Here is a 13,997-nt window from a genome sequence, read left to right as displayed (position 1 = left end):
AAGGTTGCTGGTTTGAAACCCTGCTGGGTCAGTTGGCATTTTTGTGTGGAGTTTGCATGTCCATGTTCATGTGGGTTTCCTCTGGGTGCTCCGGTTCCCCCCGCAGTCCAAAGACATGCACTGGCTGTTTCTCAATATGCGTTCTTTAGCGGTCTTGCATCCTCGTGTTCTCGTGTAACATCATCATCAGCTGCCAAAGTTCAGTTCCAATACTCAAGACCGCAAGAACAGAGGACGCATGAAACTTCCCAGATGTGTTCTTGATATGAAGGATGCACCGATGCAGACTTGAGCACTGATCTCGCTCTAGAAGTCCCAGATGTCAATGCGACAGGAGATGGGAAGCGCTGCATTTTATTTAGATTTATTATTTAAGTTCAGAGATATAACTTATTAATCTCAGGAGTTCCCTAAATGAAACGGATGGTGAATATAAACATTACCATGAACATCTTAATAAAGGAATAAACACATTAAGGGTGTTTGCTGAAATTCGTATTAAAATCTGTTTTACTTATATTGTGCAACCTATATTTATAATATTTTTAAGCATAGTATATATTTTGAAAAGGGGAAAAACAGTAAATCGTTGTATGAATGCTGTAATGTTTAAATCATTTTCCATTTAAAACCCGTGAAGGTCATGCAGGCCCGGATTGGCTAATCGGGAGGACCGGGAGAATTCCCGGTGGGCCGGTCCGTTTTTTGGCCTCGAGGGCCGGTGTCCCTAGCTACAGAATCTGTTGCTCTCAGCAGTTACACTTTTTAAATTTATTTATGTACTTGACCACATCCTTTTTATTCATTATTTTACCGCAACTCTTCCCTTTTCATCTATTTTAATGATTATAAATTATCAGTTGTGTCTCCTTTCTGGACACAGCTATTGTGGTCCAGCGGTTAGCACGTTAGATTGTGACGCCGCGGACCCGGGTTCGATACTCGTTAGAGTAACTTATTGTTTTCATTTTTATTGTTCAGACATATAATACTGTTAGGGTTGTTGAACATTTAAAGTTCTAAAGCAGCTGTTTTCTCAAAAAAAGACGTGATAGTGTAATTAGAAACTGATTTGGAAATGACCTTATTTTAATATAGTCAGTCGTGAACTGAGGTGGGCCGGTCTGAGGCTTGAAACTCCAATGCTGAAAAGGTGTCCCACTCCGGCCCTGAGGTCATGTGACCATCAGGAAGAACGCAGCATCTCATTCCTCAGAGGGCGCATTCTCTGTTCTTGTGGTTTTCAGAGTTCGTCCTTTGAGGACACCTGGCAAGACCGGTCTCTAGAAGAACGCAAGTACGTTCTCTGCTTTCTTGGAATTGAGAAACAGCCACGCACTGTAAGTAAATTGGATGAACTAAATTGCCTGTGGTGTTTGAATGTGAGAGTATATGGTATATGGGTGTTTCTCAGTACTGTGTTGAGGCTGGAAGGGCATCCGCTGCATAAAACATATGCTAGATATGTCTGCGGTTCATTCTGCTGTGGTGACCCCTGACAAATCAGGGACTAAGCCAAATGAAAATGAATGAACTAATAATCTACAAATTAAAATGGGTAGTTGTATATAACTAATTGTTTGTAATTATGTCATTCATCAGAGAGTCCAACAGTTCTGAAGACAAAACTCCTTCCATTTGCTCAATAGGAAAACAGATTTTTAGCAATAGCTGATAAATCATTAAAAGCAAACTCTGTTATAAACTCTGGGGGTTGTTAACAGATTGTATGCTTTTGTTAAACCCATCTAATAATGTTGATTAAACTTATTTTTAACAGCATAATAGTGGACTTTCGGCATATTTTTATATACTTATCACTCCTGTCTCTGTCAGAAAGTGATGCATAAATGACAACACTAGTGTGCAAGGAGGTCATATCACTAACACAAAGCATGTCAGCAGAGAGTTGATTTATTTCTTTGATTTGTTTAACTCAAAACATTAGAAATTATGTTGAAGTCACTAATAAACAAAAACCAATTTTAGAGACCTAACAGCAGAACAAAATATTAACAAAACATTATGACATTTATAGAATATAAAGTCAGTCTTCATACTTTCAATGTAAAAGAAGACATCGCCAGACATTCTATTTAAGCCTTATAAACACTCATCTCACTCTCTTTACTAAAGTAGAGATAATGATAATCCCTCTACTAGGGTTCCCATTGAACCTTTCTGCAAGATGTCATTTAAGTCAAGTTGAGATTCATTGTCATTCTGCTACAAGTGTGGACTTAAAATGAAATGCAATGTCGTTTCTTGCAGAACCATGGTGCTACATAAATAAACATCATAAATATAAATAAACATAAATGTAAACATTGGACATAAGAGAAATTTTTAAACCTACACATAACTAAAATACTGGAGCAGTAACCTAACTATCCATCTACTATAAATAGTTAGCTATACTCATAACCTAAGACACACTATACAAGTACATTATGTAAAATAGAAACAACACCAACACACTAATGCATTTACAGAAAAAGCTCCTCATTTATACTGGCATTTTTATTGCATTTTATTAAAAGCTACACAATTATGCTCACTGGCAATGTATGTATTTTGCCGGGATTTATACATGTTAATGGTTGTCTAATAGTTATACAATCATTGACGAATTGGAAAAATAAGCAGCAGTCTAAGGCCCTGTTTACACTAAAACGTATTAGTTTTAAAACTGCGCTTTAGAATGAAAATGATCTGCGTCCACACTGATGTTTCAGTTAGCAGTTTTGAACAATTCTCCGTCTAAACTACACCGCTGTAAACGTGATATTTAATTCATTTCATTTCCTATATTGTGTAAACATATTGTACGTTGTACTTTTATATCGGCCATTATTTATTTTTAAAACTGTTATTCAGCAAAAGAGAGGGTATGTTTCATATTTTCAATGAAAATGAAAGGAAGCTGTTATTTTATAGGCCCTATTAGGTTATAAATACACATACAAGGAAGATGACACATTTATATAAATATGCAGCTACACAACGCCTTACCATTTTTGGTGTCTGTTAAGTTAATAAACTTAAATTAAGTTAATAAAGTGTAAATTAAAACTTGAGAAGTTCGGAACTTAAAAGGAGAGGATGCAAGACTGAACTGTGCATAGGCTACTTAATATTGAAAAAAAAGCTCCAATCAGGTTTTCAGATATCTCCGTTTTCCCCCATCCACACTGAGACGGAGCAGCAGCATTTTAAATGAAAAAACAGCCTCTCCAGCATTTTCAAAATGCTCCGTTTTGGGTGCTTGAAAACTCTGGCGTAGTGTGGACGAATGGCGTAACCGTAGCAAATCTTGTGCGTTTAAAAACTAAAATATATTAGTGTAAACGGCCTAAAAGACCAAACAGAGAGCTACTGTGAATAGCTAAACCTGCATTTTCAAAAGTTGTTTTTAGTACATCTATACTAAAAAATAACATCAACATTTCTAAGCTAATATGAGTCTATAGCTTTTCTAAACACTGTCGAAGACGCTGCAGCAATAAAAAATGTGCGCTAGGCGTAAATAATGCGTTTATAATTGAAAACGTGTATATGTAATTCCCTCACTTCTTTAGTGATAAAATCAATAATATCAGAAAAAATATCAATCAACTCATCCAATTAGCAAAGTTGTGCTGACATTTTTTTTTGTCTTCGCTTTAAATGTCTTCGCTTTAAATCAATATTGTGTTTCACCTTGTTCTGGCTGGTTGGGTTTATTGCTTATAATAATGCTTTACTGAAGAGTATTTTGGGGAAAAATGAATGGTACCAGCTTAAAAAGTGGACAGGCGGGCATTAATACGTAAATACACTCCACACAATTCCTTCGTATTGTCCCAACACAAATCGATTAAGTTTACTTAGGGCGTACTCACACTTTGCTATCTGAACCGTGCCCAGGCCCGTTTCCCGGATCGTTTGAGAAGTGTGAGTGCTTTGGCGCAGTACGCTTGTAGTGTTAGTGCAAAACGTGCCAAAGCCCGAAACTGAAAGTGAGACGTGACTTTTAAGGGACTGTTTTATATGAATTTATTAATCATTCTTACTGTTCAATGAACGCAAACTACCGTAGTTTATTAAATACGCAAACCCCTCACTGCACGACAGCTGCGCACCTTCAGCAAACCTCCTAACTCCTGCAGCATGAGGGCTTTATGATTGTTTATGTGGCTAAAATGTTCGGCGAAATAATTGACAGCCTGTCACCGAATCCCTAAGGACTGTTTGGCGAAATATTTGACTGCATGTCACTGCATATCAATCGACTGAAACCATATATCTAGAGAAGTCTCCACTGTGTTGAGCGAGAGTGCTTACTGTACAGCGCAGCATCGATGACGTAAGCGTGCCCAGGCCCAACTAAAATGTGAGTGTGGGCCGTCGGGGAGACGGGAGGAGGGACAAGCGTGCTTTGGCCCGGTTCGAGGCAACTGTACATACTGTGAGTACGGCCTTAATCGTTTTCACAAATTTAAGTGGATTGAACATAAAATAATTAAGTTTTACAAACAAAAACTCAAGAATAGTGTTGGTTCAATTCATATTAAACATGTATTTTGAACAAGCAGCTAAAGTAATTGTTTTACGTGTAGGAGTTCTACTTGCAATCTTCCTAGAAACACAAAATCTGTCTGGGTAGCTATTGAGTGAACTAGCCAATCAACAAGGAACTTTGACTTGATAAAAGAATAAGATAATTCCAGCAAATGATGTACCTGCTCTGAGGTGAGCTTTGCTCCGGGCACACAGGATGGCATTGAACTTCGACTCATCTGTGCCAAGTTTATTTTCCCCAGCTTGATACAGAGCCTGCAGAACACAAATACAGCTTAGAAAAGAGTCTTCAAAGAATAAAAATTACTGATTTAAAAAATAAAAAAATGAAATAAATAAATAAATAAATATATTAAATATATTGAATAATTACCTGAGCATCCGTTTTGGCTATTGATATGTCCACATTCTCACTCTCATCACGGTTACCCTTTAAGAAAGAAATACTAATATGACTTTGTCATTTCTCTCACTGATGATTGAAGCTTTCAGTTTTCGTTTATGAAGTTTTTATTTATTTTATTAATATTTAAAGCCCTAACTACAACATTGTCTATATTCATATCAAAAACAGTCATGCAAACAATAGAATTTTAATTAAAATAAAATATTTGGAAAACTTCACCAATTTTGCCTTAAAAATAGTAAGAATATAAAATATGCAGAACATTTACATAAAATAAATAAATAAATAAATAGTAATAATAACAATTACATAACATTTGCTTTGTACATTTTTTGCCCATTAACACACTTTCTGCCAGGTATCATTTTAAAAAAGGATATTCTATTAAAATAAACAAGTGATTTCATATTAATGCCATTACTGATTAATGTTACAATTTAATGGCTCCAGAGAAGGCCACCACTTTAGAGGGTTGGTTAAGAACAGTGAAGAAAATCTATGGGATGGAAAATACAATGCATACATGTAGGCTAAGAATGAGTGTGTTTGATGAGCAATGGGATCCTTTAACAAAATAACTATGTAGGATATGAAAAAGTTTATTAATGTCTCACTTTTGTTTTCTTTTTTTTTTACTTCATTCTCCCTGAAATGGTGGCAGGTTAATTCTGTCACCTTTTGTATTTTTTTATATTTCTTCTAAAGCTATTGTTTTAAGTTTAAGTGGTGTGGTGTTTAATTTCTTTATTTACTTTATTTACCATCTTTTGATTGTATTTACCATCTTAATACTCTTAGTGCCATGTATAATGCAATGGTGCTACTAATTTGAGTACTTGTAAAAAGTCTGTGTATTTGTGCACTGTGTAACATGTACATGTTTAATGACAACGACTACAATGAGAACTACGACAACAAAGACTTCTACTACTACTACTACCTCTACCATGACTACTACGCCGACGACTACTACTACGATGAGGACGATTACCACTACTACCAATACGACAACGACCACTAATGCTATTAGTAATACTACTACTATTACTGTCTCTACCACTATGACTACTACTACAATGACAACTACTACAACGGCTATCATGATAATGATTAACATGACTACGACAACTACTACTACTATGACAAAGACCATTACGAATACGACGGCTACTTTACTACCATAATGACGACCACTACTAGTTCGACTATGACTAAGACTATTACTACAACGACTCGAACGACAACGCCTACTACGACTAGTACTAGTATTACTACTACAACTACTACTAATACGACAACTACGACGACTAATGCTATTACTAATACTACTTTTATAACCTCTACCACTATGACTACTGCTATGATGACGACTACTACATCTATGACAACGACGACTACTACTACAACGACCAATACTAATACGATTACTACTATGACTACGACCATGACAACGACTGCTTTTAGTACTACTATGACTAAGACTACTACTACAACGGCTGTGACGACGACTACTACGACAACAACGGCGACTAAAAATAATACTAATACTACTACTACTGATAATAATAATTATAATAATAAAGCTATGTCAGAAACTGTAAAATAAATTTTAATAAATAATAATAAAAACAATCTAATCAAATACTCAAGAGATTTTTTTCATCCCCCTTCATCAAATAAATGACTACTTCAGATCTTGCATATAAAAGCCGGTCGTGTCTATGAGTTTGTTTTGATTTTTATTAAATCCATAAATTAAGAAATACAGCAACTGTACCTGAGCAAGAGAGACCAAAAGTCTGCGGAAATGTCCAGAGGTGTCTCCACTGATGGCATCTTCCAGTGACTTCTTATTCTCTAAAACAAAACACTGAGTGTTATCAATCACCACATTTTACTGTAGAGCTTCGTATTAAAGCAGGTTTGACATGTAGCAGACGCTTGATTGGGAAGTAATCAAATCTGTAATTGCAGAAGGAAGGAATTAAGCAATATGAGTCAAGTACGCACCAGCTTTGAAAACTTGATTGATTTCTCGGATCTCAGCATTAGAGCGCGAGGCCAAGATTTCAATCAGACAGGCCTCATCTGTCCCTGCTCCCTGTCAAATAATCAGCACATTATTAATGGGATATCAAAACATCTAATCAGAGATTCTATTATCTGTGCACCTTAAAGAAACGGTTCACTCTAAATGTTAATTGTTGCATGGCAAATAGCTGCAGGGACATTCTTCAAACATTCTCATTTTGTGCTTGTGTTTTGGTAAAGCATGTTTTTTATGTTATACAACTAATACTATTTGCTTTAATATGCATTCAACCTATTTACATTTTTTTATGAATTTACACCATTTAACCTCCATAATGCATTCGAAATTTGTCTTGTTTTATTTTGGGTCTATTTGTACAAACCAAATCGTCACACTATAAAGTCATATTTAAAAATATTTTATGATGCCACTTGTTGTTAATAAGTAAATCTGACAATTGTCAAAGTTTTGAAAGTTACTTTATATTCACAAAACAAAATGTAATAACATAATGCTTCAGTTATGCATTTAAGTTCAAGTGAATCACAGCGCATATACATATTCATAAACTAAATTCGATCTAAGAAATGTTTTGAGATAGGAAAATTTAAAAAAAGCACATTTTTAATAACTTCAGGAACTATTTTATAAAGGAATTTCTGACTAAAATGCTTCTTATGTCCCAATCCTGAAATGTTTAAATAGCTTTCAAATAAATTTGTAAAATATCTAAATAAATAAAATGTACTAGTACATTAGATACAGATATAGGTACAGTAGATGATCTGTCAAAATGCTATCCGTTAGCATAATATCTAAGAAAAAACAGCCCCCCCCGTCGTCCAAAGCCACGCCTCCTGAAATCACGAATGCGCACATTAAGTATGACAGTAGACAACCCACTAGATCATGTCATTCGCCAGTTAGAAAACTTTATAATACTTTATAATACTACAATTCGGAACAAAAAACAGTATTATTTCTAGCACGTTTTCATTTGTGAAGCAAGCAAAACTTGTCATAATGTGTAATATTCATGCATGCAAGGATCGCTGGTCTTACGCTCTCATGCGCTCTCTCATTTGTCCTAAAGCCACTACTGTATGCTTAGTGGTTGGGCAGCGAGGTGCAGGAATTACACTTATTACTTAGCCATACATATATTCTATTTCAGACTAAATATTCAAAGTAGCATGGTAAACAATAAAGGGAGTGCATCACAAGTTGTCATTGTTCAAAAATGAAACATTAATTAATTAATTCATTCATTCATTCATTTTCTTGTCGGCTTAGTCCCTTTAATAATCCGGGGTCGCCACAGCGGAATGAACCGCCAACCTATCCAGCACGTTTTTATGCAGCGGATGCCCTTTCACCTGCAACCAATCTCTGGGAAACATTCACACACCCATTCACACACACAGTCATATACTACGGACAATTTAGCCTACCCAATTCTCCTGTACTGCATGTCTTTGGACTGTAGGGGAAAACGGAGCACCCGGAGGAAACCCACGCGAACGCAGAAAGAACGTGCAAACTCCACACAGAAACGCCAACTGAGCCGAGGCTCGAACCAGCAACCTTCTTGCTGTGAGGCGACAGCACTACTTTCTGCACCACCCCAAAAATTAAACAATGTGAATATAAAACCAACTTCACCCTCAGTAAAGCAGGCTAGGTGGAATAACACTATTTGCCTACGTTTTGTGGTTAAACTAAATAAAAAATCTACATTATTAATCTACACTAAACCTAAAGTTTAACAGCCTCAAGGAGAGTATGTATATATTCACAATCACATTTACTTTAACATGTTTAAATCAGCCAGCAGTAAAACTTTACTAATGCACATTTTTTATACAAATCGTAATATATTTACACCACCATCATAACTTGTTAGCAACAATGAGATGTTTGTACAACAAAATGCAGGTGATATAAAACTGATTACAATCAAATGACCCTTGAAAATAAAAATAGAGCTTTAGTGAAAATAGAGCACTTAAGGACATATAGTTCAATGTTTAAATCAGTCCCTAGAAATAATCTGCATGTGCGTTACTCTCGTCTATGCATACTGAGAGAAACTGAAAGTAAAATAGCACAATACTTTAAATGTCCAGAAGGTGGGAGATCAAAACCACAAGTGGTTATATGTGACTGCACAACAATGATCGTGATTTAAAAATATATATTCTGGTGCGCCGAATATCGTTATATATTGAAGTCAGTTGCGGGCCAAAGGGAGGAAGAGCGAGGGCTGCAAATGGCCTTGGGCCGGCAGTTTGAGACCCCTGCTGTAAAAGGAACCTTATGAGATTGAAAATACTCACATTATTCTTTTGCAGAAAGATTTCAGTGGCTGAACACTCGTAAAACAACCAAATCTACATAAGCTTTGCATGATTAATATAATTTTAAAACAGAATATTACCTATCTAAAAGAAATACTTCAGCCATGGTGTGATCCTTCCTCTAGTGTGCAAAAGTAACTCCAAAATGGATTTAGAATTTTTAAAAGTTTTGATTCAGCATTTATTTTTCTCTCATGTGCACATGAATGCAGTGCACGTGCACGCACAAACGGCGGATCTGCATGAACGACTGCGCAGATGTACATATCTACAGTTTGTGCTGCTTATCAGAATTATGGGAATTGTTGGCACGACATATTTTAATTGGTTGAAATTTTTTTTGTCTTATTTCTTAGAATATAAAAATACATATAAATACATTTAAATCGTTTACTTTAATCATTACTATTGGAATGTAAAAAGACTTTTAACCAGCAAAATTAACAACAAAAATAGTTTCTAAAGACAAATCACCTACTGCACCTTTGATTATGTGTATTACTAATTAAAAGTAAAAGTTAAATAACAGTCTGATTTTACAAATGATTTTCATTTAAAACTGTTTTTAGTTCATCAAGAAATTATTTTGTTCAAGAAAGTTGTCACAGTTTAAAAAAACAACAACTCTATTTTGCATTCATAATAAATGTTTCTTGAGCAGCATATCAGCATATTTGAATAACTTATCAATGACTTATCTATGTGAGGGTGCCAAGTTGGACAATTATTAACCGAATACATAATCTTACATAACACATAAGCTCTTTGACAAACCTTGATGGCCTCTTTAAGCTCATATGCATCATACTGAGATGGAGTCTTCAACATGGCCAACACCAATTTCTCAAAGTTCCCTGAAAGCTCAGACTTTAGATCTTTAATCAAGTCCTGCAAAGAAGAGAAGGATTCTGGTCTTTAAAATCATGAACAATGTATTTATGAACATGAAAAACACATCTAATACAGTATTTGTTTACATTTGTTAATGTTATTGAAAATAAAGTCAATCATTGTTAGTTTGTAAGAACTTTTCGCCGTAGCTAGCTCTCTGCAATTCTCACATTGTCTCCCACTGAAGCTAAGCAGGGATGTGTGCGGTTAATACCTGGATGGGAGATCATATGGGAAAGCTAGGTTGCTGCCGGAAGTTGTGTTAGTAAGGCCAACAGGGGGCACCCAACCTGCGCCCCAGTATAGTGAAGGGGACAGGATGTCCTTCGAAAAAGAGTAGGGGTTTAACCGAGAACCCTGGCCAAATTTGCCCACTGGCACCTGTCCTTCATGGCCTCCTAACCATCCTCATATCATAATTGGCTTCATCACTCTGTCTCCTCTCCACCAATCAGCTGGTGTGACGCAATATGGCTGCCGTCGCGTCATCCTATTTAAGTGTCTAGAAAAGCGCTATATAAATGTAAGGAGTTAATAAACTAATTTTAACAAGCACAAGTTTGGATAATAGCGAAGCATTGGTACATGTTATAATTATACTATAATTAATACTCTACATCAGGGGTGTCCAAACTTGGTCCTGGAGGGCCGGTGTCCTGCATATTTTAGTTCCAACCCCAATTAAACACAACTGAACCAGCTAATCAAGCTCATTCTAAGTGTATAGAAACTTTCAGGGAGGTGTGTTGAAGCAAGTTGGAGCTAAACTTTGCAGGACACCGGCCCTCTAGGACCGAGTTTGGAGTCGACACCCCTGCTCTACACGTATTTTTCATTTTCAGTTCATAGTAGTAAATATATTAACTAATGAAGCCTTATTGTAAAGAGTGTGTGGTAAAAAAATAAAAATAAAACCAAGCTTAGCTGCATATTTATTATCTCTTAGTCGTCCTCTTTGGGGAAAATGAATCAAAAACGATGCCTCGTCTTGCACTTGGGTGCAAACATAAAAATGTGTTCAATCAATTGCTTTTATGAAAAGTCTCTTCCACTAAAACCACCTGTCTCTCATTACATAATAGTAAGTAGCATATCATGGTTCACATCTGTCAAAAAAGACTGTCCGCCATCTGAAATAAACCCTGGAGAGGTGTTGCATCTGTTGAATAGCAAATACCTAAAAGCGCTTAATTACCTTTCCATATGCAGTCTTGTATGACACCAAGAGAGGTACACGCTGCTTGTTGGAGCGACTTCCAAGCAAATTAATGATGGCTTGTTCATCAGTGCCTGTTGAAACATGTACATTAGCAGCCTGTTTAGAAGCAGCAGCACATATAGAAAGCCACCATTCGAGTCATTTTCTGGGAAAGCTCATATTGTATTCAATGTCATGATAAAAAAGCACTCAGAATCTAAACATCCATGAACAAAGAATCTAAGATGAATAATAGATAAACATCCAATGAAGATAGAATAGAAAACCTTTTACGCTCAAGGGTAAATGACTGAAACTACTTTCTAAGAAATGCAGTAAAGACTCAGTATAGAACTCGGGAAAAAAAATTATTTGACGCTTTATTTAAACAAATAAGTAGTAATTCTAACTGAAGACAACATTGTTTTTTGCATTTTAAACTGCTTGCTTTTAAGAAATCTGATGTGGCATGAGTCATGACCTAATGACCTAATGTTTTTTGTGACGCAATTTATAATATTTCTTGTTATTGCGCAATTTAAACGCCTTATTGATTCAACTGATTTTTTTTTTTGTCATCGCGCGCCTGTGTGGTGCAGTGCAGGCCTTTTTCAACCTCTGATCATTGGCCGTAAAGCTGGATTTATACTTTTGCCTGGCACCTCAGGAAACTGGGTGGTTTATCTTTTGGCCATTGGGTTTTCATTTTAGAAATGGATATTGCTGTTTTTTGATTTTCTTTTTCAAATTCAAAAACGAATATTGAAATACGAGGCGTTTTTCTTTTTCATGGTGAAAAACGAAAAAGCAAAATTCAAATATGATTTGATTTTCATTTTTTATTTCGAATAAAAAAAATAAAATCATCAGAAAAAAAGAAAAAAGGCTTGTTTTTTTATATTCCAAAACCAGATAGGCCAACTTATTTACGGTGATGCAATGCTGACCTGCTAGCCTACTATGAGCTATTATTTTTTTCCACTTAATATTTGATAAAAGGTATTTTTTTTGTTATAACAGGATTTTGTTAAGGCATATTTTCCTCATTAAGACAACATATTTCTCATATAAGAACCGGTTACAGGCTATATATTTATTTTTTGTAAGCATGTTTTAAATTAAACAACCTTTATTTTGACATAACATGCTAGCATTAGGTTGCTTTACTGAACACTTTTCTGAAAAGAAAGTTTTAATATTGTTAAAACCATAATACTTCCACTTCCCAAAGTTTGACCACAAATCACTTCAAGTGAGGGAGGCATTAATACAGTTGTTCGTTACGCACATTTCAAGTCATAGTATTTTAAAATAAAAATGAACAGTTACTGTTATCTGAAAGGAAGCATGCTGAACAAACACCCTGATAAGCATCCTGTGTCTTTTAAAAACAGACCATCACTAGAGATAGTTGTGTGTGTTGTGTGTGTGCGTCATCACCTCGCTACAGTGGGCTATCCATAATTTCAAAGTCATGTGCAAATATAGCAGCAGATTTTTAATGCATAAATTGAAACTATAAAAAAAATGCATACTGCTATATATATATATATATGATTATAGGTCATATTAGGCAATAGAATAGGTTGCATTTGAGGTGAAGATGCACACAACAGCAGTCTTTAAGCTCATTATCAACCATAGGAAAGTTTTTGTAATGTTATCTGACAGTTCACTTTGCAAGACATTGGGATGCGTATGACCGTTTTTGAAACATGCTAAGGGTCTTTCATATTAAAATAATTATGTTTATTTTGATTTTGAACTATAACATGGAGAGATGGCCGATGATTCCAAATGAATGTAGTGACAGGAGGACAATGTTACTGCCACTCCTGAAGTGGAAGTGATTTTAACAATAAACTTTATTTTCAGAAAACTGTTCAGCAATGCAAATAATGCATACATTTTCAATTATGTTGTTCCATATAACCAGCTTTAATGAGGAAAATATGTACAGCCTACAGTAAGCTAGTAGGCTATAGTAGCCTGTGTGTGGCACCATTGCGTCGCCATAAATAAGTTGCCCTATCTGGTTTCAGAATATATAAAACAAGCCTTTATTCGTTTTTGTTTTCTGGTGATTTATTTTTTGTTAAACGAAATAAAAAATGAAACTCAAATCAATTTAGAATTTTGCTTTTCCGTTTTTCATCATAAAAAAGAAAAGCAAGCTGTTTTTTACATTTTCAATTTAAAATTTAAAAACAAAAATAAAAAAACATTTTTTATTTGATTTTTAGTTTTTTAAATTAAAAAAAACAGCTCGTTTTTCAATAGCCGTTATTAAAATAAAAATCCAATGACCAAAAGATACACTGACCAAACGGACGAGGCTTGTATACTTGCTGCGTTTGCCGTTGTGATATTCTTTAAAACAACAGGGGGCGGTGCCAAAAGAAATTGACCCTAAAGTCAGACGAATAAACAGAGAAGTAGAAAGTTTCCAGAACTACATTATATCATTATTATCATTCAATATTTTTAACTAATTATTTTTAGAAATTACTTTAATGATTATAAAGATTTTTATAACCAATCAAGATTTTTCTT

General features: G+C 35.1%; 1 protein-coding gene across 6 annotated transcripts in view; it reads right to left on the bottom strand.

The window, feature by feature from the left end:
• Positions 1-13,997, bottom strand: part of anxa11a (annexin A11a) — a 46,708-nt gene that overhangs the window by 8,331 nt on the left and 24,380 nt on the right. For 2 of the 6 annotated variants that reach the window (NM_181765.2, NM_183410.2), the window contains exons 6-11: positions 11,442-11,536; positions 10,130-10,243; positions 6,977-7,067; positions 6,744-6,823; positions 4,934-4,990; positions 4,722-4,815 (exon numbers count right to left, since the gene is read on the bottom strand). In NM_181765.2, the coding sequence (NP_861430.2) occupies positions 4,722-4,815; positions 4,934-4,990; positions 6,744-6,823; positions 6,977-7,067; positions 10,130-10,243; positions 11,442-11,536 (531 nt within the window). Of the gene's footprint in view, positions 1-4,721; positions 4,816-4,933; positions 4,991-6,743; positions 6,824-6,976; positions 7,068-8,618; positions 10,887-11,040; positions 11,537-13,997 lie in introns of all 6 variants that reach the window. The other 4 variants (XM_073919394.1, XR_012388460.1, XR_012388459.1 and 1 more) reach the window with 4 other exon arrangements.

This window comes from Danio rerio, chromosome 13, assembly GCF_049306965.1.
Source record: "Danio rerio strain Tuebingen ecotype United States chromosome 13, GRCz12tu, whole genome shotgun sequence".
Lineage (NCBI taxonomy): Eukaryota > Metazoa > Chordata > Actinopteri > Cypriniformes > Danionidae > Danio > Danio rerio.
This window is presented reverse-complemented; position numbering and strand designations above follow the sequence as displayed.